General features: G+C 39.1%; 1 protein-coding gene across 1 annotated transcript; it reads right to left on the minus strand.

Moving 5' to 3' along the window:
• Nucleotides 1-289: 289 nt before the first annotated feature.
• Nucleotides 290-17,176, minus strand: LOC139949046 (asparagine synthetase [glutamine-hydrolyzing]-like). Its single transcript, XM_071947445.1, has 11 exons — nt 17,126-17,176; nt 15,710-16,002; nt 14,907-15,053; nt 14,556-14,646; nt 13,474-13,659; nt 11,869-11,961; nt 10,510-10,637; nt 6,915-7,041; nt 5,597-5,804; nt 3,666-3,903; nt 290-1,489 (listed from the first exon to the last, which is right to left on the minus strand). The coding sequence occupies exons 2-11, from the start codon at nt 15,956-15,958 to the stop codon at nt 1,250-1,252; spliced, it is 1,707 nt and encodes a 568-aa protein (XP_071803546.1). The 5' UTR covers nt 15,959-16,002; nt 17,126-17,176; the 3' UTR covers nt 290-1,249.
• Nucleotides 17,177-20,933: the final 3,757 nt, after the last annotated feature.

Genomic DNA, 20,933 nt, shown 5'->3' on the forward strand with positions numbered 1-20,933 from the left:
AAACAACTATGTAATGATTAAAACAGTCAAACGGTTCCAAAAACCAAAGATTTCATTGGTGACGAAAATTTGAACCCTTTACACAGCGGTTTGGGGAGTTATTAGTCCAATTGTATCAAATGTACCCACCAAAACTATCGTATATTGAAGCTTCTGATGCTGTCTTCGTTGTGCTGGCTATGTAAACATCAATACGGCCAATGGTCTTATGAACATCTTCTATTGCCCCTTGGCCCAGAGGTCGTCCCAGATTCCGTGATGGAGGACGTCCTGAAACGCGAATATAAGTAACACTACGAGGAGTCAACTGCCACCAACCGTTCCCATTATTACTGCTATCTACAATGGTAGACTGGACATCTGACGTCGCACATCAACGGTCGGATTGTGAATAACGCCAGAGATACCGACCTTGAGCGCCGGGTGCCATCTGATCCTCACATCCCATTCACACGAGCGAAAAATTATATTCATGTTTATATTAGTTTCATTTATTTAATCGGGTAGGTAAAAGGTACAATTATGCACATTTATTATGCAAAAATATTAACAGATACAGAAATGAGCAATTAAAATACAGAGGATGGGAAACGAAACGGCTGGAGCTAGAAGGATTGCCCAAAAGAAACAAAGTTCTTGTCCAGAGGCTCTACCCAGCTGATCCTAAAGAGAACAACAACTATTTAAAAAAAATTGAAGTATAAGAATATATGAATATATAAACAGGAAAGCAACACAAATTTTAAATTTTGCTTTGATTCGTAGTCTATCTTATACACACAGGTTCTCAAAAACGCATCCCTAGGTAGCATTCTCCTAATCTTTCCTATATGTCTCTGCACTATAACAGATTTCCATTAACTTTGTATATAAAAACTATTCTTGTGGAACGCTCTAGTCTTTACAATTCACGAGTTTCACAGTGTGACGTGAAATGTTCAGCCTCAGTGCACACTGGTCAAAAATAGATGACAAAGCCCAGGGCTTGATTTTAAAGGGCCATGAGAACGGCCGCAATGCAACTGGTAAAATTAACATCAGTACAAACAGTTGCACGAATAATATTCGTTCGTCAGTCAAACGACAATGAACAGCGTGTGCGCGCTTGTTTAAGTTGTATAATACACACAAAATTAAAAGTTTAGGAAAATATATTAGGGTATTATAAGATCAATTAACAATAGTAAGTTGTTATCATCTTCGTTATTGGTGGCCAATAGTGGCTCCTGTTGTGTTTACCTGTCCCTACTCAAGAATCTTTTTCATTTTGATCTTCGACTCCGTCAAATGTAATTGTCTTGTAATGCTTGAGCGCTCTGGCGGATGGCTCGTTAGTTTCACACCACTTTTGCACCCACTTGTACGGAGTCCACTTGGCACGCCCCTTAAAGTGCTTCTCGAATATCTGGCGGTAGTGGTAGCATTCTTTTGTACGTGGAGGTTTGAAGGGGAACCGTTTGGGGGCGCCCTCTAGCATTGCGTCACTCACCTATACGTACAAAATGTGTTTAAGGGAAGCGCATGGTTGGTTTTGAGAAAAGTTTTTAAAATTTTATCAGAACACTTTAAAGGAACACGAAACCGTTTGTTATGAAATGCAATATGGTTATAAAGATAATTTACGAATTGAATTTAATGATCCACACAGCATGTCTCAAAATTGCACGGTTTTCCTTTCACCTCGCGAAGAAACACGGTCGGCCATTTTGTGGAGTCAAAATTTTGACTCCATAAAATGGCCGACCGAAAAAGGAAAACCGTGCAATTTCGAGTGATACTTGTGTGTATCATTACATTAGGTCCTATATTCTACTTTAAAAATATCTTTCTAACCATATGCATTTCATAATAAACGGTTTAACGCTTTTCAAAGACCAACTCGTCCGATCTAAGTCAAGCACCCAATTCACTAGCCCTATAATAGGACTCTTCCGCTGTACACAGATACAGTAGTACAATACGAAAGAGTAAGGCCGCCATGGCTACCAATTCACCTAACGTTATCACTCACTAGTAACATTGCGGGAAAGCTCCGTTGAAGAATTTCCAAGTTTGGCCACAGACAATTCAGAAAGTATACATCCTTTTTAGTGAGCGAGTGTGTTCACATTGAATTACTTGGGTCAGGGGCTTTCAACAGCACTACCGGTTTGTGCATTATCCAATTTAGTCAACTGTTAAGAACTGTTGTGAACAGCAAACATAGGGTATCAGGATATACAAGACCCAAATGTATAGACCTGCTTAAGCACTCATTTTGAGGCAAATAAAACAACTTGGATGATTACGGGATCTTCAAATGCTCTTCTTGTATTTGACGACATAGACGGCAAAAGCTCACTGGATGTTTTGCTGTTGTGACATCATTGCATTCAGTGGACTTCTAGATTAAAACATTATTCCGTGACAATAATAGCCGGTTCCATTGTCACCTTCCGCAAGGAATAAAATGTTACTTAACTAGTGTAAAGGTTAAAATTGCAGGTGTCATAATTATTTGGCTGATAACACTTAAGAAAAAAAATATATATACAGAGAAGTTTATTGCTTATTTAAACTGTATTAGGCTTAAAGGCATGGTACACGTTTGGTATTTGTCATAGACCAGTGTTCTCACTTGGTGTATCCCATCTTAAGCATAAAATAACAAGCCTGTAAAAATTTGGGCTCAATCAGTCATCGAAGTTGCGAGAAAATGATGAAAGAAAAACACCCTTATTGGACGAATTTGTGTGCTTTCAGATAGGAATAAAAGACTAATATTTGAGTGAGAAATTACTTCTTCCTCAAAAACTACGTTACTTCAGATGGAGTCGTTTTCCACAATGTTTTATACTATCAACAGCTCTCCAATGCTCGTTACCAACTTAAGTAAGTTTTTAAGTTAATATTTGTTTTGAGTAATTACCGAACGTGTACCTTACCTTTAACAAAGATGGTGGTATAGTACAAGGGGATACATAGAGCAGTGAAGAGAAGGCTTGGGTTACTGGATTTAACCACAGTGTACACTGAGCTAACCAGAGGGGATATGATGACTGGGAATGGAACCTACAACATTGTATATATTGGTCAGGAAAGATGGTCAGTGAGGATGAGTGTGGTGGGAGGTCATTAGAAAATGCATAAAGTTGTCAAGTCCCAGACAGCCAGTGGGTGGGCTTTGTATTGGGATGGGTCGGAGTCTGGGGTGTGACTACATAGAAGGATGTGCAAGGCACAACACAATCTTACACTAGCAAATCACGCTTAAAGGCAGTGGACACTATTGGTTATTGTCAAAGACTAGCCTTCACAGTTGGTGTATCTCAACATATGCATATAAAATAACAAACCTGTGAAAATTTGAGCTCAATCGGTCATCGAAGTTGCGAGATAATAATGAAAGAAAAAAAACACCCTTGTCACACGAAGATGTGTGAGTTTAGATGGTTGATTTCGTGACCTCAAGTTCTAAACGTGAGGTCTCAAAATCAAATTCGTGGAAAATTACCTCTTTCTCGAAAACTACGTCACTTCAGAGGGAGCCGTTTCTAACAATCTTTTATATTATCATCCTCTCCCCATTACTCATTACCAAGTAAGGTTTTATGCTAATAATTATTTTGAGTAATTACCAATAGTGTCCACTGCCTTTATCGAACGAGAACCCTTCAATCATTTACCTCTTGACTTGCGAACTCTTGCAGACTCTTGAACCACGGTTTCTCAACAGAAGATACGCCATCACTGAACCCTTCCTTCGGCCTCCAAAGGATCTCTGGTGGCAAAAGTCCTGTCCCATCAAACGCCTTCCGGAGTAGATACTTCTCAATCCCCTGTTGAGGACATCTCATACTTGCAGGCAGTGACAGATAGTACGAGGTCAAGTGATGGTCAAGTAGAGGTACACGTACCTCCAAACTAGACGAGAAAACATTCATAACAGTGAGAAGGTATTACCAATTTGCTCACGTTCGCCCAAGAATTTCGAGTGAAACGAGTTGTGCGCCGCCACCGTTGTAGTCTTGGCCCAAGACGATGGTGCTTGATTCTGAATAGTGTACTACGCGCGGTTGAATCGCCAAAGCGCGCCCGCCACGGTGTTATTTAGTTACGTGGACGGCTCGAAATCTAGACTACACTCTGCAAAGTGTAGTCTAGATTTCGAGCCGTCCACGTAACTAAATAATACCGTGGCGGGCGCGCTTTGGCGATTCAACCGCGCGTAGTACACTATCCATCAGAATCAAGCACCATCGTCTTGGGCCAAGACCACCACCGTTGGCGAACGTTGGCAACCTTAGACAAACGTACTTCTGAGGTGTTGGTGAGTGGTTTTTATAATGGCGGACAAGCAGACGATATTATTTCCTTGTCACGAACGTAGTTATAGTTGTTGCTATTTATTTGTTTAACTTGCCTCTTGCTGCATGCTCTTATAGTGCAAAATTATTGTTTTATCGTGCCTCAACTTGTGATTTTTTTATATAGGTTTTCTCGGTCAATTTCGGCAAATGAACAGCAAATTTAACCACCAAGCTATTCTAATTCGCGCGAAATCGAATGCTATTGAAAAGGGTCATTCGATTTCGTTTTATGATTAGTCAAAATGTAATGTTGTGTCATTCGATTTTACAGAATAATCATTCAATTTAACATTTCATCAAAGCAGCATTCAAATTCACAGACGCTCCTTGAGGCGTTTGTGTCACGAAAAGGAATGACGATACGCTAAGTTGAACAGACTGCTAAAGGAATTTGACTCGACTCAATACGAAATTGAATGGCCGATATCTGAATTTGAAACGCAGTAACAACTGGAGAGGCAAAACAGCTTTAATTCGAACTCATGAAAATGAAATTGGCTGCTCATTTTCTGAATTCGACCGAGAAAACCTATATTAACTTAATAGAAGCACTAATCAGAGTTTAGGTAGCAAGATGTATGTTCTGCCTTCCCAGTGTACTACAGTATTTTGTATTTTAGTCTTTGGGTATCTTGTATTTTGAAGTTGTACTTGAATAAATGTTTTTATATTTCTTAATGTTTTTCTATAATTTTAAAAAATAGTGTATTATATTTTCTTATGCTCAATTTTAAACGTATTTCAGCCTATGGCTGCCAAGTGTGTTTTCAGTGGTTGATAAAAACGCAGTCAAGTGGAGTAAGTTGAAATTGTCATTGATGCCAAGACTAGGTCTAACTATAGTGACAGTCTCGTTAATTTATTGTTTTGTTTTTGTAAAAGTAGCTGTATTCATCGACAAAAGGAGTATTAAATACTGTCCACTTTACTGTTTATTTGTTGTGTTTTATAGGCCTAATTTATAGCCGATAGAAGCCACATTTCTGTATTTTATGATGTGGACAAATGCAATAATGTCTTGTCTTATCAAACCCAGACCAAAGTACAAGGCCCGAACACCTACCTGGTTGGTTTTATGTAAACGACTGACATGGACAAAAATACCAAGGTCTCTCTTTTCCTATAATTTAGCACTTTATCAGCATTTACTCCCTTGGTTTTCCAGTCTTTATATTATTTCCTTCAACTTATCAGAGAGTGGTTTCTTATAGCCCTTCCTCCATTAATAGGTGACAAGGTACACTCACCCATGTGCTGCAGTGGTACGGTCCGATCTCAATACGTCATAGAGGTATAGATCCTTCAAGAGGCGTCGACTTTCAGCATCCCCCACTTCGGGAGAGGGTTGTTTGTGGAAGTAGATATACCCCTGGGCAAGCTCATCAGACCCCTCTCCTGAAAATATCACTACCCTGTCTGTTTCTTTCTGGATGTAGCGAGAAACTAGGTACATGGCTGTATAAACAGTACAAAAAGTAGATTAATGGTGATTTGTATAGTTTGTAGAGATGAGATGCAATCTGTCCCTTGACTCAAACACTTTTAAAGGCAGTGGACACTATTGGTAATTACTCAAAATAATTATTAGCACAAAACCTTACTTGGTGACAAATAATGGGGAGAGGTTGATAGTATTAAACATTGTGAGAAACGGCTCCCTCCACACATTAAACAAGGTACCAATATCGCACGTTTCAAGAGTCTTCTTTTAAACGTATCGAGTACTTTTCTTTAATCATCTGAGCTCTTGGGGACTTTCTTTTGGAGGTGTTATGCGCTATATAAATGCAGTTGTTCTTATTGAGGCACTCTTAAAGGCAGTGGACACTATTGGCAATTACTCAAAATAATTATTAACATAAAACCTTACATGGTGACGAGTAATGGGGAGAGGTTGATAGTATTAAACATTGTGAGGAACGGCTCCCTCTGAAGTGCCATAGTTTTCGAGAAAGAAGTAATGGTCCATAATTTGATTTCAAGACCTCTGATTTTAGAATTTGAGGTCTCGAAATCAACCGTCTAAACGCACACAACTTGGTGTGACAAGGGTGTTTTTTCTATCATTATTATCTCGCAAGTTCAATGACCGATTGAGCTCAAATTTTCACAGGTTTGTTATTTTACGCATATGTTGAGATACACCAACTGTGAAGGCTAGTCTTTGACAATTACCAATAGTGTCCACTGCCTTTAAAGGTTTATATTAGGTACTTTTTGTAAAAAAACACAATGACCACAAATTTACACTAAACTTACACTGTTGACTTCTTCCTGCGTTGACATATTCGCTTAAAAATGAATGGCCATTAATTTAACTAATTTATAGACCTAAAAGTCGCCGAGTTTCTTAATTATGCTCAGATTGTGAAGGATAAAAACCTCAAGAACCAGTAGAATTGCGTTTTCACGAAGAGCTCAAACCTTTTTGACACACTGTATGCAACGAAGACATGGCTGACACTGCGTCAAGTACAAGTGTTCCGACTTAATGCTACTCACTGTTTCATCTTAGGTCATAACTTAATTACCTTGACGGATGAGAAATGGAAAAGGGATACATACCAATGGAACTCCTGATAGTTATGGTGTCCCACATTTCCAAGGAATAAATAACGTCTTCCAAGACGGCAGTTCCTTCCTCTGGAGTGAATGAAACCTCATGATGTTCACTTCCAATATAAGCAGCTACCTAAGAAACAAACAAATATTTTCTTGAAACAATTTTTGTACCTACACTATATTTTCTCCCCAAACCTCCTCGTCACTGTCATTGGCTCACCACACCCACCAACGATAGCATCATTGAACTTATACAAACTAGTGGGATGCCGCGCTTCGCTAGATGATGAAAATCCTTTACACAAATATTTCGAAATGTAATGTGGGTGAGGGTGTTATACGCCTCTCTTAATATTTATGCATGGCGTCATAATTCTAACCCAAAATGAAGCTATTGCGCACGTCCGCCACTACTTGCAGTGGCTGCGCCCACCTCGTTTTGGGTTAGACGACGTACCTTAAATGCATACTTCTAGAAACTATAAGGCTCCCCCGTGAGCCTTATAGGGGTCTAATATTTTGGGCCTCCTTAACGCAATACGTTTTTCAAATGAGCGTTGATAGGTGAAACTGACCGTTAGCCAGCAATAACTAAAGTTTCTTTTGTACTACACTACCAAAACTTTCCCCACACACTCAATATGTATTCATAATGCTTGCATTTCCTTTTTAAAAAACATCGTCAAAAAAATGACATTTTCAAGTCCCACGATACATAGCGTTGCTACAGCACTATAAGTAAAGCGAGTTTTCGGAACATGCTGTGTGCCACAAATCTAATTTATCTACTGTTTTGGGTTTTTTTCGGGGGGGCGGTAAGAGCGTAGGCCTCTTTTTAGTTTATTCTCATCTGAATTGGTCTTGTAAACTTTCTGGTCAATAGGCTGCACGTTACGGGAGCACTAAACGTGAACGTGAAAAAAGTGTTTTGTTTATTGTCACTTTGGGCTTATTGCATCTCGCGAAATTTTAACGACAAACGACACAATTTCTGACCGCGTTCATGTTCACGCTGCTCTAGGAACAAACCTCCATACATCCCATATCTCTGGAACCCTATATCGTACAAACTAAATAAAAACGATAAATTCGTCCTCACTCCTTAATTTTCTTTAACTTATTTCACTTTCAGAAAGCATGTCAAGTTATTTTTAGGGTTTGTTACGTCCAGTTTGGGTCAATCGACAACCTCCTAAAAATGTACCCCATTCAGCCGCATGAGGTCTCTTTTGTTAATATTATCTCCAGTAACCAACCCGACGGGCCGATTGCTAAATTAGGCTACAACATGGATTTGGCAAAATGTACATTCTGAGACCTGACCGACACACTGCTCTAACCAATTTTGTGAATGGACTTATTCAAAAGGAAACTTAATGTCGTTTTGCTTAACAACTTTGACCAAATGCAAAGTTCTTTTTTACAGCTTCAAAACAGCCTTTGACGTACGTGTATAAGTTTCACAAACTTCCGTGATGGGGTAAAATTCAAAAGGAAACTTAATGTCGTTTTGCTTAACAACTTTGACCAAATGCAAAGTTCTTTTTTACAGCTTCAAAACAGCCTTTGACGTACGTGTATAAGTTTCACAAACTTCCATGATGGGGTAAACCCTGAAACTGCAACACTATACCTCCATGAACAGACCGTATTCTAAAATGTTATTCATGTACTCATTTGAGTTTACTGGCAAAAGATAGTGTTCATAGTTTAAAAACAGCAAGATACGTTTTGCATCAATAGTGCAATTTCTGTATGGAGATTTTTGTAAGTCCGAGGTCGCCACCCACTTTGAACCTAAAGTGGTCCCACGGCGACCTCCTTCACCAAGCAACAGGTGGCCTGTCTCAAAACCAGACAACACACCGCTCACAATACACTGACCAGAATATAATGAGAGGTTAGGCTCTTTGTGTAAGGCCCCCCCCCCCAACCCCAAAATGTTATTAATTGTAAAGTTCCCTTAGACACCTTCCAACCTAAAGCCGGCCCTACCCAATGTTTTCAAATTATAAAGCTTCCGTTTGATCCCATCCTTGTCCATCATGATAATTCTCATGCCGTTTGGAAGTGAATGCTTTTTATAAATATTCTCCATTTAAAAATCTTTTCAACAAATGAGTCACCTGTCAGAAGGGTTTCTAGGAAGTCTGGTAACAACATCGACCAGTGGTTGACACATGGTCGCCTGCGAAACATCAATCTGTGAGTTACTTCATTCATTCAATGCAAATTCGTGAGATTTGTTTCGGTTTTGTCCTGGCACCCAGCCTCTTCGACCCTTCGACCCTGCGCGGCAATGAATGAACCAATCCGGAGAACCATGCTTAGTACAACATGAAAGTAACCCGACCAAAAAGGGCGGACCGAATGGCGGGTGGGCGGGTAAGGGGCAATGAGTGAACCAATCCGGAGAACCATCTGCGAAACACTGTCCAATGAGTCGCCTGTCAGAAAGATTTCTAAGTAGGAAGTCTGGTAACAACATCGACCAGTGGTTGACACACGGTCGCTGCCCAAACTTCCTCCAATCAGATAACTTGTAAGTGGGAGTTTGGGTCAGGGTTTTGTAGACTTGCAACCCGACGTCTGAAACCACACAAACGTATTGAATTCCACGCACTTAACCGTGTTGATTTCCACAAGGATGCCATGCCACTGGACCTTCTAATTTCAATCCAAGATGGCGCGGGTTACGCTTTTAATAGTATAGATATTTAGCCTGTAAAGTTGTTTCGTGTTAAGAGTGCCTCAATAAGAACAACTGCATTTATATAGCGCATAACACCTCCAAAAGAAAGTCCCCAAGAGCTCAGATGATTAAAGAAAAGTACTCGATACGTTTAAAAGAAGACTCTTGAAACGTGCGATATTGGTACCTTGTTAGATGTGTATAGAAGGGATGCTCCAAAAATGAGGTGCAGCAAACTGAAAACTACGTTGACCATGTTTTGGTGGCAACATTAGGGAATAACAAAGGTGTCTTTGATAGCTGAACGGAGGTTTCTAGTATAGGTGTGCGTGGAGTGAGTAATATCGAAGTCTTATATAGCGCACGTATCTACTAAACAATGTACTCAATGCGCTGAGTATATACAAACTTTCAGAAAGATGGGTTATTGCAGTGATGAATTTTGAGACGCAGTTAGTTAGCACCTTATAATGGTTTACAAGGTGCTACGGCGCATACAGCAGCCATAGCCAGGAACACAGGGGTGAACCCCTTTTCGATAAGTGCACTGGGTTCTTTTAAGTGCGTCACACAACACATGGGACCAATGGCTTTACGTCCCATCCGAAGGACGAAGCAATGGTTATGTGTCTTGCTTAAGAACACATGTGTCAGTGTTGGGGAAGATCTTTCAGGTGAGTTGGTCCACTTCCACGACTGCATTAAAAAGTTTGGAGGGGGATTTTAAAGATGATGCGAGCGTGAATACGAAGCCAACGGAGAGATGCTGTAGTAGGCCCTAATCGATTCACGTTATCTTAACCAGCCAAATGCTCACAAATTTTAGTGATGATGTGGAAAGATCTGTCCATTGAAGGAACAAAACAGTATTTTGCTCGAATATCTTAATGTGTCTTGAATGTATACCTTTCTCGCTGCCAGGATGTCGGTGCTTCCCTCCAGCCCAATAGAGTAGGTTTGTATTGGGTACTGGATACCAGATTCCTTGGCTAACTTAACTACAAGAGCTGCTACCAGACTAGAGTCTACGCCACCTGAAATAACATGTTCATAACAAACCTGTGAAAATTTTGACTCAATTTATCATGACTCAAGTTGCATGAGAAAAATGACAGAAAAACACCCTTGATTGTGGCATTATATACTTTGTGTTTTCAGATGGCCGATAAAAAGCTTCAGCTGAAGTATTTCATTATTTGAGTGAGAAATTACCTCTTTCCCCAAAAAACGTTTCTTCAGAGGAGCCGTTTCTGACAATGTTTCATACTATCAACAGCTCTACATTGCTCGTTACCAAGTCAGTTTTTATACGAACAAATTTTTTTGGGGGGAGTAATTACCAATAGTGTCAAGCGCCTTTAAAGGCAGTGGACACCATTGGTATACTCGAAATAATTATCAGCCAAAAACCTCACTTGGTAATGAGTAATGGGGAGAGGTTGAAAGTATAAAACATTGTTAGAGACGGCTCCCTCTGAAGTGACGTAGTTTTCGAGAAAGAAGTATTTTCCACGAATTTGATTTCGAGACCTCAGGTTTAGAACTTGAGGTCTCGAAATCAACTATCTAAACGCACGCAACTTCGTGTGACAAGGGTGTTTTCTTCTTTCATTATTATCTCGCAAGTTCGATGACCGATTGAGCTCAAATTTTCACAGGTTTGTTATTTTATGCATATATCGAGATACACCAACTGTGAAGGCTAGTCTTTGACAATTACTAATAGTGTCCCCTGTCTTTAAACAAAAATAATGTCAGTGTATTGAACTAGGAGTGTATATTCGGTGAGAGTCAAGCCAAAGAATTGTTCATCATTGTCACCTTAATGTTGAAACAAAAATCCATTTTCTGACAAAGATTGGCGATTATACAATGACCTGACTTTGATTTTTTTTGGTAGGAAATTTGGATTTTAAGACAGTTTTTTTATTATGAATTCATATCTTAAAAAGAAATCAAACTGTGTGATTAAAATGTTTGCTTTTGTTCTAAGTTAACACTCCTAGCTTTACGTACGACTTGCTTACTAATTGCTATTTATGCTTATACTGTTGTTTATACCCTCCCCAGGGTAAAGCCCAGTTCATACTTCCTGTGAAGAAGAAGAATTCGCATGGGTTGGAATGTGGCCAATCCCTGTGAAACATTTCCGGTGCAAAACAGACCTGTGACGTCAAAACTTGTATCGCATTGGAAAGAAGTTATGAACCGGGCTTGTTTTTTAAGTTTCGGAGTGAATAAAATACAAAATACAATTAACCTTACCTGACAAGAGACATCCAATGGGGCGATGACTCATCAGGCGTTTACGGACTGCATCGGTCACGAGGAGGCGGATATTTGCATAAACATCTTCACCTGTTTCCAGTAAACAACAAAATTTTGCAAATATCAAACAAAAAGAAAAAATCACTGGGTTAAAGCTATACTGTACAAATCGTTTTAGAAAAATAATTCGTATGAAAAAAGGAGTTTGAAAGAGTACCCAATTTACCACAACCGACAAAGTCATGTGCACATAACAACGGGACCCGACATTTCAAGACAGATTGACGACAATGCCAGCTTGTCTTGTCTCCTTGTTTGTCAGGCCGTCTTACACAAGCCTTGGCTTAAAGGCAGTGGACACTATTGGTAATTACTCAAAATAGTTGTTAGCATAAAAACTTATTTGGTACTTGGTTCAAGCTATGGAGAGCGGTATAGTTAAACAAATTGTGAGAAACGGCTCCCTCTGAAGCAATTAACGTTTTCAATAAAGAAGTGATTGGCCACTACAAGAGTTGAATTTGGATTTTGAGACCTCATAATTACATTTTGAGGTTCCAAAATCAAGCATCTGAAAGCAAACAACTTCATGTGACAAGGGTGTTTTTTCTTCCATTATTATCTCGCAACTTCGACGACCAATTGAATTCATTTTTTACAGTTTTGTTATTAATGTGCTTATGTTGTGATACAGCAAGTGAGAAGACTGGTCTTCGACAATTACCAATAGTGTCCAGAGTCTTTAATCCGAACGCCCCATACTCTCTTCTTAGATCAACTCTTTCACCTCCATCTTCTGTTCATATTATTTTATTTGTAGTACGATTTATATAGGCCTATGTTATATTTTACGAAAGAAACGTGTGGTGGTTTTTTAATTTTTTATTTCTTTCAAGATCTTCATACAGGACGCAAATATCAGCACAACGGCTGTTTGGTTCTATGTCTTAAAAATGACAATAAGGAAAAACATTACTAAAAAATATACCAAGTCAGAGTAAAAAGGTTTTAAATTTTTAAAAGAAGAAAAAAAAAAACAAGACAATTAAAAAGAAATTAAAAAAATGATTAGTTTTTACTTAACAACCAATAGTCAATGTTTGGGCCTTAGCAGGTAACTTGTACCATTTAAAAGATTGTTTATACAATCCCCGTATGTTTAGGGGGAACAACATTATTGGACACTATTGGTAATTACTCAAAATAATTATCAGCATAAAACCTCACGAGGTAACGAGTAATAGGGAGAGGTTGATATTATACAACATTGTGAGAAACGGCTCCCTCTGGATTAACGTAGTTTTTGAGAAAGAAGTAATTTTCCACGAATTTGATTTCAAGACCTCAAGTTTAAAATTTGAGGTCTCGAAATCAAGCACATGAAAGCACACAACTTCGTGTGACTTTCATAGTTATCTCGCAACTCCGACGACCAATCGAGCTTAAATGTTCACAGCTTTGTTATTTTATGCATATGATGAGACACACCAAGTGGCAAGACTGATCTTTGACAATTACCAATAGTGTCCAGTGTCTTTAAGAGAATCAACATTTCTAGCTAGTATTAAACCTATGTCTTGACTTGAATTGAAAACAAAATACCATTTGGTTGCACAGTCGATGGGATGTCTGACCACTTAGGCTTGTTCTCCATTGTGTGGAATTCAACTCGGTCACAAAGTGTGACTTTCCCTGATGGAGCAAGGTCGTAGCTTTCTATATTTCCAGGAGGAAATGGTATGATTTCATTGTCGAGATTCTCAATTCCATGATCAAGTCCCAGCAATCCTGAAAAAGGGAAAAGTTCAACTATAATACAGAAATAATTTGTCATAAAAGTCCTTTAGATGACCCCAAAGGTGTAAAAAGGGGTTTACTGGAAGACCGATGCCAGAGTCGTAAAGAGCGGAATAATGTTTTAACATCGAACGGAACCGATTGTGCCAAACCACTGAAACAATATCACAAAACGAATGGTGTTTCAAGTTATCAACTTGCCTGATTACAAATTATGAAAGTGTAGACATCAAGGATGGGAAAAAGAGAATATAAAACAAGATTTTTTAAGAAACAAATCCCCCTCCACCATGTAAGAGCACATAACGTGAAATGGCATAGCGCGTCTTAAATGGAAGGTAATTGGTAATTACTCAAAACAAAAATTAACTTAAAAACTGACTAGGTAACGAGCATTGGAGAGCTGTTGATTACAACATTGTGAGAAACGGCTCCCACTGAAGTAGCATAGATTTTGAAGTAGAGGTAATTTCTCACTAAAATAATAAAAGACTAATAGCAAGAAGTATTTTATTCCTATCTGAAAGCACACAAATTATTCCAACAAGGGTGTTTTTCTTTCATAGTTTTCTCCCAACTCCGATGACCGATTGAGCTCAAATTTTCACAGGTTTTTTATTTCATGCATATGTTGAGATACATCAAGTGAGAACACTGGTCTTTGACAATTACCAAACGTATCTTCCTGTGTATCAGGCCTGTACTGTACGCTTTGTTTTTAAAAGGGCAAGGGCATCAAGGCATTTTCTCCTTGATAAAGGGCACCCCATGAGGAAATGTAAACTTCCATTGGAGCATTTCAATGCCCCCAAGGCAAGACCGGGGCATGGGGGCAATAGCGAGTCGTTGCCTCCCTGAAGTGTGTCTTGTGAGTGACTTCAACCAACCTTTAGCTTCAGAGCAGATGGCCAGAAACCCATCATCCTTCATGAGTCTGAACATTGGCCGAACTCCGTAAGTGTCTCGACCAAGGTAAATCTACAACACAAGTATTGATCAATGGTCCAGTTATAAAAGCTCAGCACAGTTTATTTAAAGGAACATCACTTGTTTAGGCTTAGGTTTTATAAACTTTTTATTTTATTTTAATTACATTGAAACTTAGACTAAGGTTTAATTTCGTTCAGTTAAAAAATCTTGTTGTTTCTTTACTTTTAATTGTTATTATATCCGGACCTTTGTTTAACCTATCAAGCACAATGTTTAGCTTGAGGAGTGCATTTGGGGACAAGGTTCACCTTCTTGGCAGCCGTGTCCAGTAAACAGAAAGCGAAGACGCCGTCCAGCATAGAGGCAGCGTACTCGGCTCCTCCCCGAACATAAAGATGAATTAAGATCTCACAGTCACTCTCGGTCAAATACTGCAAGTCAAACTGCTTCTGCAACTGTATTAAGAGAAAAAGAAAATAGAGTTAGCTGATTGCGAACTGCTTTCAAAAAGGACGTTATATGGTATAAATGCAAACAGAAGAAGGTTATGATCTGAAATTTCGACCCTCCACTCCAGCGTCTTTCTCGAAGAGAAAAGAAGAGAACTTGTGTGTCTCACCTTCTTTCAAAATACCACTGTAGGCGTCCTCAAAGACCCAATTTCATAAAGCTAATTACTCACAAGCAAATTGCGTGCTTACTGTAGCAGACAAAATGTGTGTAAGCATAAACGTATCAATGGATGCGTTCGTTTAGCTTCCCTGTGGATCGACCCCGGTCTTCCCCGGTACGTTTGAATAGCTTTGGCGTCATTCCAGGGGCTCACCTGGGTCAACCCCCAGTGCCCTGCTTGTGGGTGGGTCACTTGGGGGTGACCTGAGGGGCATGCCGTCACAACGAGAGGGAGAGTGTGATCGCTCGATTAGCTCTTGTCGGGGGCTAACCCGGGTGAGCACCGCGGGGTAGACCCAGGGAAGCTAAACGACACACCCTGATTTACCAAGTTGTAGGACGCCGGCCTTCTATCGGTTTTGATCTACTTGGCTGTTTACACATCAAAATACTGTTCGGCTCAAACTGAAGGTTTACAGTTATTTGTAGGTTTACTTACAGTGCGGTGATTGTATATTTCTCCATTGCACAGAACGTATATATTGGGATGGCTCTTGTCTCGCATTGGTTGCATACCATAGAGGTCATCCATGATGGCCAGTTGATAGAACACTAGACAGCAGTTACTGTAATGGCTGATGTTCTCAACACGGAACGAGTCAGGGCCTCGATGTGCTATTTTCAGCGAATTCTTGCACTGATTGAAGACGTTTTGATCGCTGCCAAATATCGCCCAAATTCCACACATTTTGCATCAAAATACGCTGCCTTCCAAACGAAATATCCAAACCTCTATTTATAGAAACAAAATAACAAACTGTATATGCAAGAAACTATGCATCAATTTGGCTTGCTACTAAATAATGATACAGACATATAACTATAAAACGCATATGATGCAAAAGCCTACTTTATGTAATGCTTTATTATATTTATGGCATAGTCAAATGTAAACACTCGTTCACCTGCCAGATCATATCCATGAGATCTATTGATTGTAGAAAATAAACACACATTGACCTGGAACTGACCTATCCTGCAAATACTGCTGTGCTACAGTCCATTATCAGACGTAGGCCTATCAGACGTGAACTTACCTCATCTGAGTATCTTTATAAAACCGGAGTATCTTCCCTAATCTGAATCACTTGACACATTTGGTAATTGTCAAAGACCAATTATCTCAACATATTATACATAAAAAAAACCTGTGAAAGTTTGAGTTCAACTGGTCGTCGAAGTTGCGAGACAATAAATAAAAGAAGAACACCCTTGTCACAAGAAGTTGTGTGCTTTTGATTTCGATACCTCAAATCTAATTCTGAGGTCTCGGAATCAAATTCGTGGAAAATTACTTCATTCTCGAAAACTACATTACTTCAAGGGAGGTCTCGCAATGTTTTATACAACCAACGTGCGCCTTGATTTAAGACCAAATCATGACCAACTATACCGTACACTGGTCCTTTTCAATGACTGCACGTTTATTGGTTTTAGTGTCTGTGGCATACGCTAAGCCAGCGGACATAGAGTAACCTGGACATCTGACATCACACCCCGAGGCTCGTGAATAACGCCAGAGACCGGCATCAAAAACTGGCGTGTGTTTTAACCTTTGACCTCATTAATTTCACCTAGGGTGCGTTCGTTTAGCTTCCCCCTTGGTCGACGACACTAGCCCCACTTGTGTGGCCAAGGCTAGCTGAATCCTTAGTCACACGTCCATGCCATTTCCTCATGCAGCTAAGAAATAACCAAAAATAAAAAAATTCTGGCGCCTCCCCTACGAGTCACCCGGCAGTATAAACCGGCTGAATGTGTTCACCTAGCTCTTAGCTTGCTTTGTGTGTGTTGAAAAGTGAAAAAAAAAATATATATATATATATATAAATATTTTTAACGATAACTTTGCTACCTTCTCCGACTTTCCTCGATTCGTATGCGGCGCAGCTATCTTGAAATTATGCCAATCAGCATGACGTCATCGGCCTGCCGAACTGTGGGCTCGTGAGGGCGCGAATACAAATCAACGGCTATTTCAAGCCTACTCAGAACAGTACGAAGAGTGTTTTTCGAACGTAAATTTTAGCCGTTCTAGAAAGAAATACAATGTAAAACGGCTCATCCTTAATAAATCACTGGATTCGCACATACTACATGTATGTACCACTGTTGCATAAGCCTATAGACGCGACAAACGCGGTCAAAGAGCTATCTCCACCCTAATTTTTGCCAAGGCTTAAATGTAAGCTACTCTGGAAAACAATACAGTGTAAAAAGTTTCAAAGTCTATCCAGTTCAACACATTTACACACACGCATTATGGTGTAAGGGTACAAGCCAAATAATTATGCGTGTGATATAAATTTAACATCTACTAAATTCCAGCTGATTATATTATAACTAAAAATCAAATTTTGTCTGTTAAATCTTAAAATAGTAGGTCTTTATTGGAATGACAACTTACCCGGAATTATGGTCAACAATGTGATCTAAAGCAGGGTGGGCCAGATTGCCTTGGCGCTATATCATGCTGGGCTTACCGGGCGAGGGCAGTCGGAACCCACGGGCCACCGTAACCATTCTGCCCGTCCCAGCTGAGCTCGGCGCCCGCTCTGCGGTCACTCTTTCCGGTCACAAGCTGAACCTCCATCAAAGGCGATGAACAATGTCCGTATCATGCCACAATATTTTCATCCATTCTGAATCAAAATATAAACATCAAATTTAGTCAAATGAGATATTCCTTTTGGTAATAATTAATGAAAAATTGGTAGCATGATACGGAAATCTTTCCCATGTAAGGTAGGCCCACCGTGACTATCAACGCACGTAAAATACCCAAGTACACTTACTGCAAATAGACGGGAGAGAAGTGGTTCGCCCCAGTGCTTTCATTTTCAATACCTTGTGGAAACCAAGGAGAAAACAAAAAGGGGAAATAAAAGGACTCCTTAGAGAAATTCTAAAGACCTGGGTGATCCACAAGGAATTTTATGTACAAAGTCTATGGGAAGATCTACAGTACAGGGACAATTGAAAGAACAAAAGATGTCTCCACATGGATGTAAAAAAAGGAATGTGTGGGTCTGACAGTGCATTCAACTATCTTTAATCATAAGAGGCACTACAAAGGAAGAAGTAGAAGGAGCATGTCGAAGAATCCACAGTTGTGGATTTCAAAGTTGAAAACTTAATAAGGGTATCTGTGAACGAAACGTCTTGGCTTCGAAACACATGCCTAACTCATGTGGGAAGGAACAACTTTGGGTACCAAACAGCAGACGAAAAGACTTGGGAAGAACTTAAGACCATTCCATACATACCAGCGGGACAGTTAAATCACTTGAACAGTGCAAAGTTATTTCTATACTGATTGTGCGGTTTCACACTGCCATGTATTGCTCAACACAAGATAAGATAAATTGTTGGCTCAAGTAAACAGGAAACTTCAATACGAAACAAGCCGAAATTAGGAGTATAAAATAAAACATAAAATAGAACAGGTATAATTTTCCATAAACACATTAATTCAAAGTGAGTGGTTCTCAAATCGTTATACCTCTCCTTCAATGCGTCCTAACGGAACTTATCTCGTCTTAAAGTCCTAAGATTAATCCTAAGTTAGGAAGAGTTTGGTGAAATCGACGCAGGGCACATTTTGATAATTGTCAAAGACCAGTATCTTCACTTGGTGTACCCCAACATGCATGCATAAATATCAAGTCTGTTAACAATTGCACTCAATGGGAGACTTTGGAACGCTAGGTGGCAGCAGACTTACCAGGTAAATGTCCATTGTTTACGTAGTTCTGAGCATGCGCAAATTACCGAGAACAATGGATTTTACCTGGTAAGTCTGCTGCCACCAAGCGTCCCGAAAGTCCCCTATTGATCATAAAAGTTGCAAAAGAGTGATGACAGAAAAAACTTCGTTGTTTCGGTGCTCTTTCAGATGCGTAAAACATGCTTCAGGCCTGAGGTCTTTTAAAGTCACCTGGAAGTGGTATTTTTTCAAAATAAAGCTTTTGTCACTAATATATGTGTTTTGATGAGTGGAATGTAAATAAACAGTTTGCTAAGGTTTTAAAAAATCAGTTCTTATGTTATTTACAAATTTAAGAGTAGACCCCGACCCGAGAGGGCGCTGTTCGTGACGTCAATCGAGGCAGACTTTGCCTGTAATGCGTAGAGTAAACACAACTGCAAAGTACATGTACGGACCAAATCGTGAGTTTGTACGTTTCAATTTTTTTTCCGGGAATGCCGACCGGGTGTATTGCTGCTGAACGCAGAAAAACACTTTTTGAAATGTACCAACTCACGACTTGGATGTACATGTACTTTGCACGTGTGTTTACTATACGCATTGCAGGCAAAGTCTGCCTCGATTGACGTCACAAAAGGGGTAGGCGGAGTCAGCCCCCCAAACAGCTTTATATATTTTTTAAACATATAAATCGTGACAAACAATTACTAAAAAAAAATGTTTTATTGTTCGTAAGCATATACTCTTATGTTTGAAAAAAAATATATATATTTCCAGGTGACTTTAATATTTATTATTACCTCTTTCTCATAGACTATACGCTACTTCAGGGGAGTGTAATACTACCAACATCTCTCCATGATTGCTCGTTACCAAACAAGCTTTTATGCGAACAATTATTTTCAGTAGTTATCAATAGCGTCCAGTGCCTTTAAAAGAAGTAATCTCGAAAAGATTTATCAAGGACAACACGACAAGTTTTTATCAGACTTGAAGTAAGATTGCTGCTGACAGGTTTCAACAAACAGGGTAAGTCAATAATCTGTTTGTATATAGCGTTTCCTCAAAAAGAAAGAAGGGAAAAAAAAACACTGAAAAGGGTGAATCAAACCCGAATAAATTCAACAGGGCGTAAACGTAATGCGTAATTTAATACACATGATCGGGTGGATGGTATTTAATGTTAGTTTGGACATGTCAACACATTGAGTGTTGTTACTTAAAGGCACTGGACACTTGGTCATAATTGTCAAATACTAATATTCACACTTGTTGATGATAACAAATTTGCATAAAATAACAAACCTGTGAAAATTTTTACTCACTATGTGGTCATCGAAGTTGCAAAATGATAATGAAAAAAAAAACAGGAAAAAAACTTGTTGCACAAATTATTTAATGTGTGCTTTCAAATGCCCCCAAAAAGCTTCAAGTCTGAAATATTTTAATATTTGAGTGAGAATTTACCTCTCATAAACTACGTTACTTTAAAGGGAGCCATTTCTCACAACTCTCCATTGCCAGTTATATCAACCAAGCAAGTTTTTATGCTAATAATTATTTTGAGTAATTACCAGTAGTGAAAATTTTTGCCTAAGTATATAAATCAAACAGGGGGTCTCATCTTTGTGAAAGCAAAGTGATGCTTAAAGTGTTTTTTAACATTTGTCATTAAATAATGTTAAGCAATGCATGTTTCACAAAAAAACAAAACTAAAAACGCGACAGAAATTGAAGTTGCCTTGTAAACTATGTCTAAAAAAAATGTAAAAAAATCGAAAACAACAATAATAGTCAATATACGGTATCATATAGCCGTTACTGATTCCTTTAAAGACAGTGGACACTATTTGTAATTGTCAAAGACTAGTCGTGACAGTTGGTGTATCTCAACAATATGCATAATTTCACATACCTGTGAAGATTTGAGCTCAATCGGTCGTCGAATTTGCGA

Source organism: Asterias amurensis, chromosome 16, assembly GCF_032118995.1.
Source record: "Asterias amurensis chromosome 16, ASM3211899v1".
Taxonomy (NCBI): Eukaryota; Metazoa; Echinodermata; class Asteroidea; order Forcipulatida; family Asteriidae; genus Asterias; species Asterias amurensis.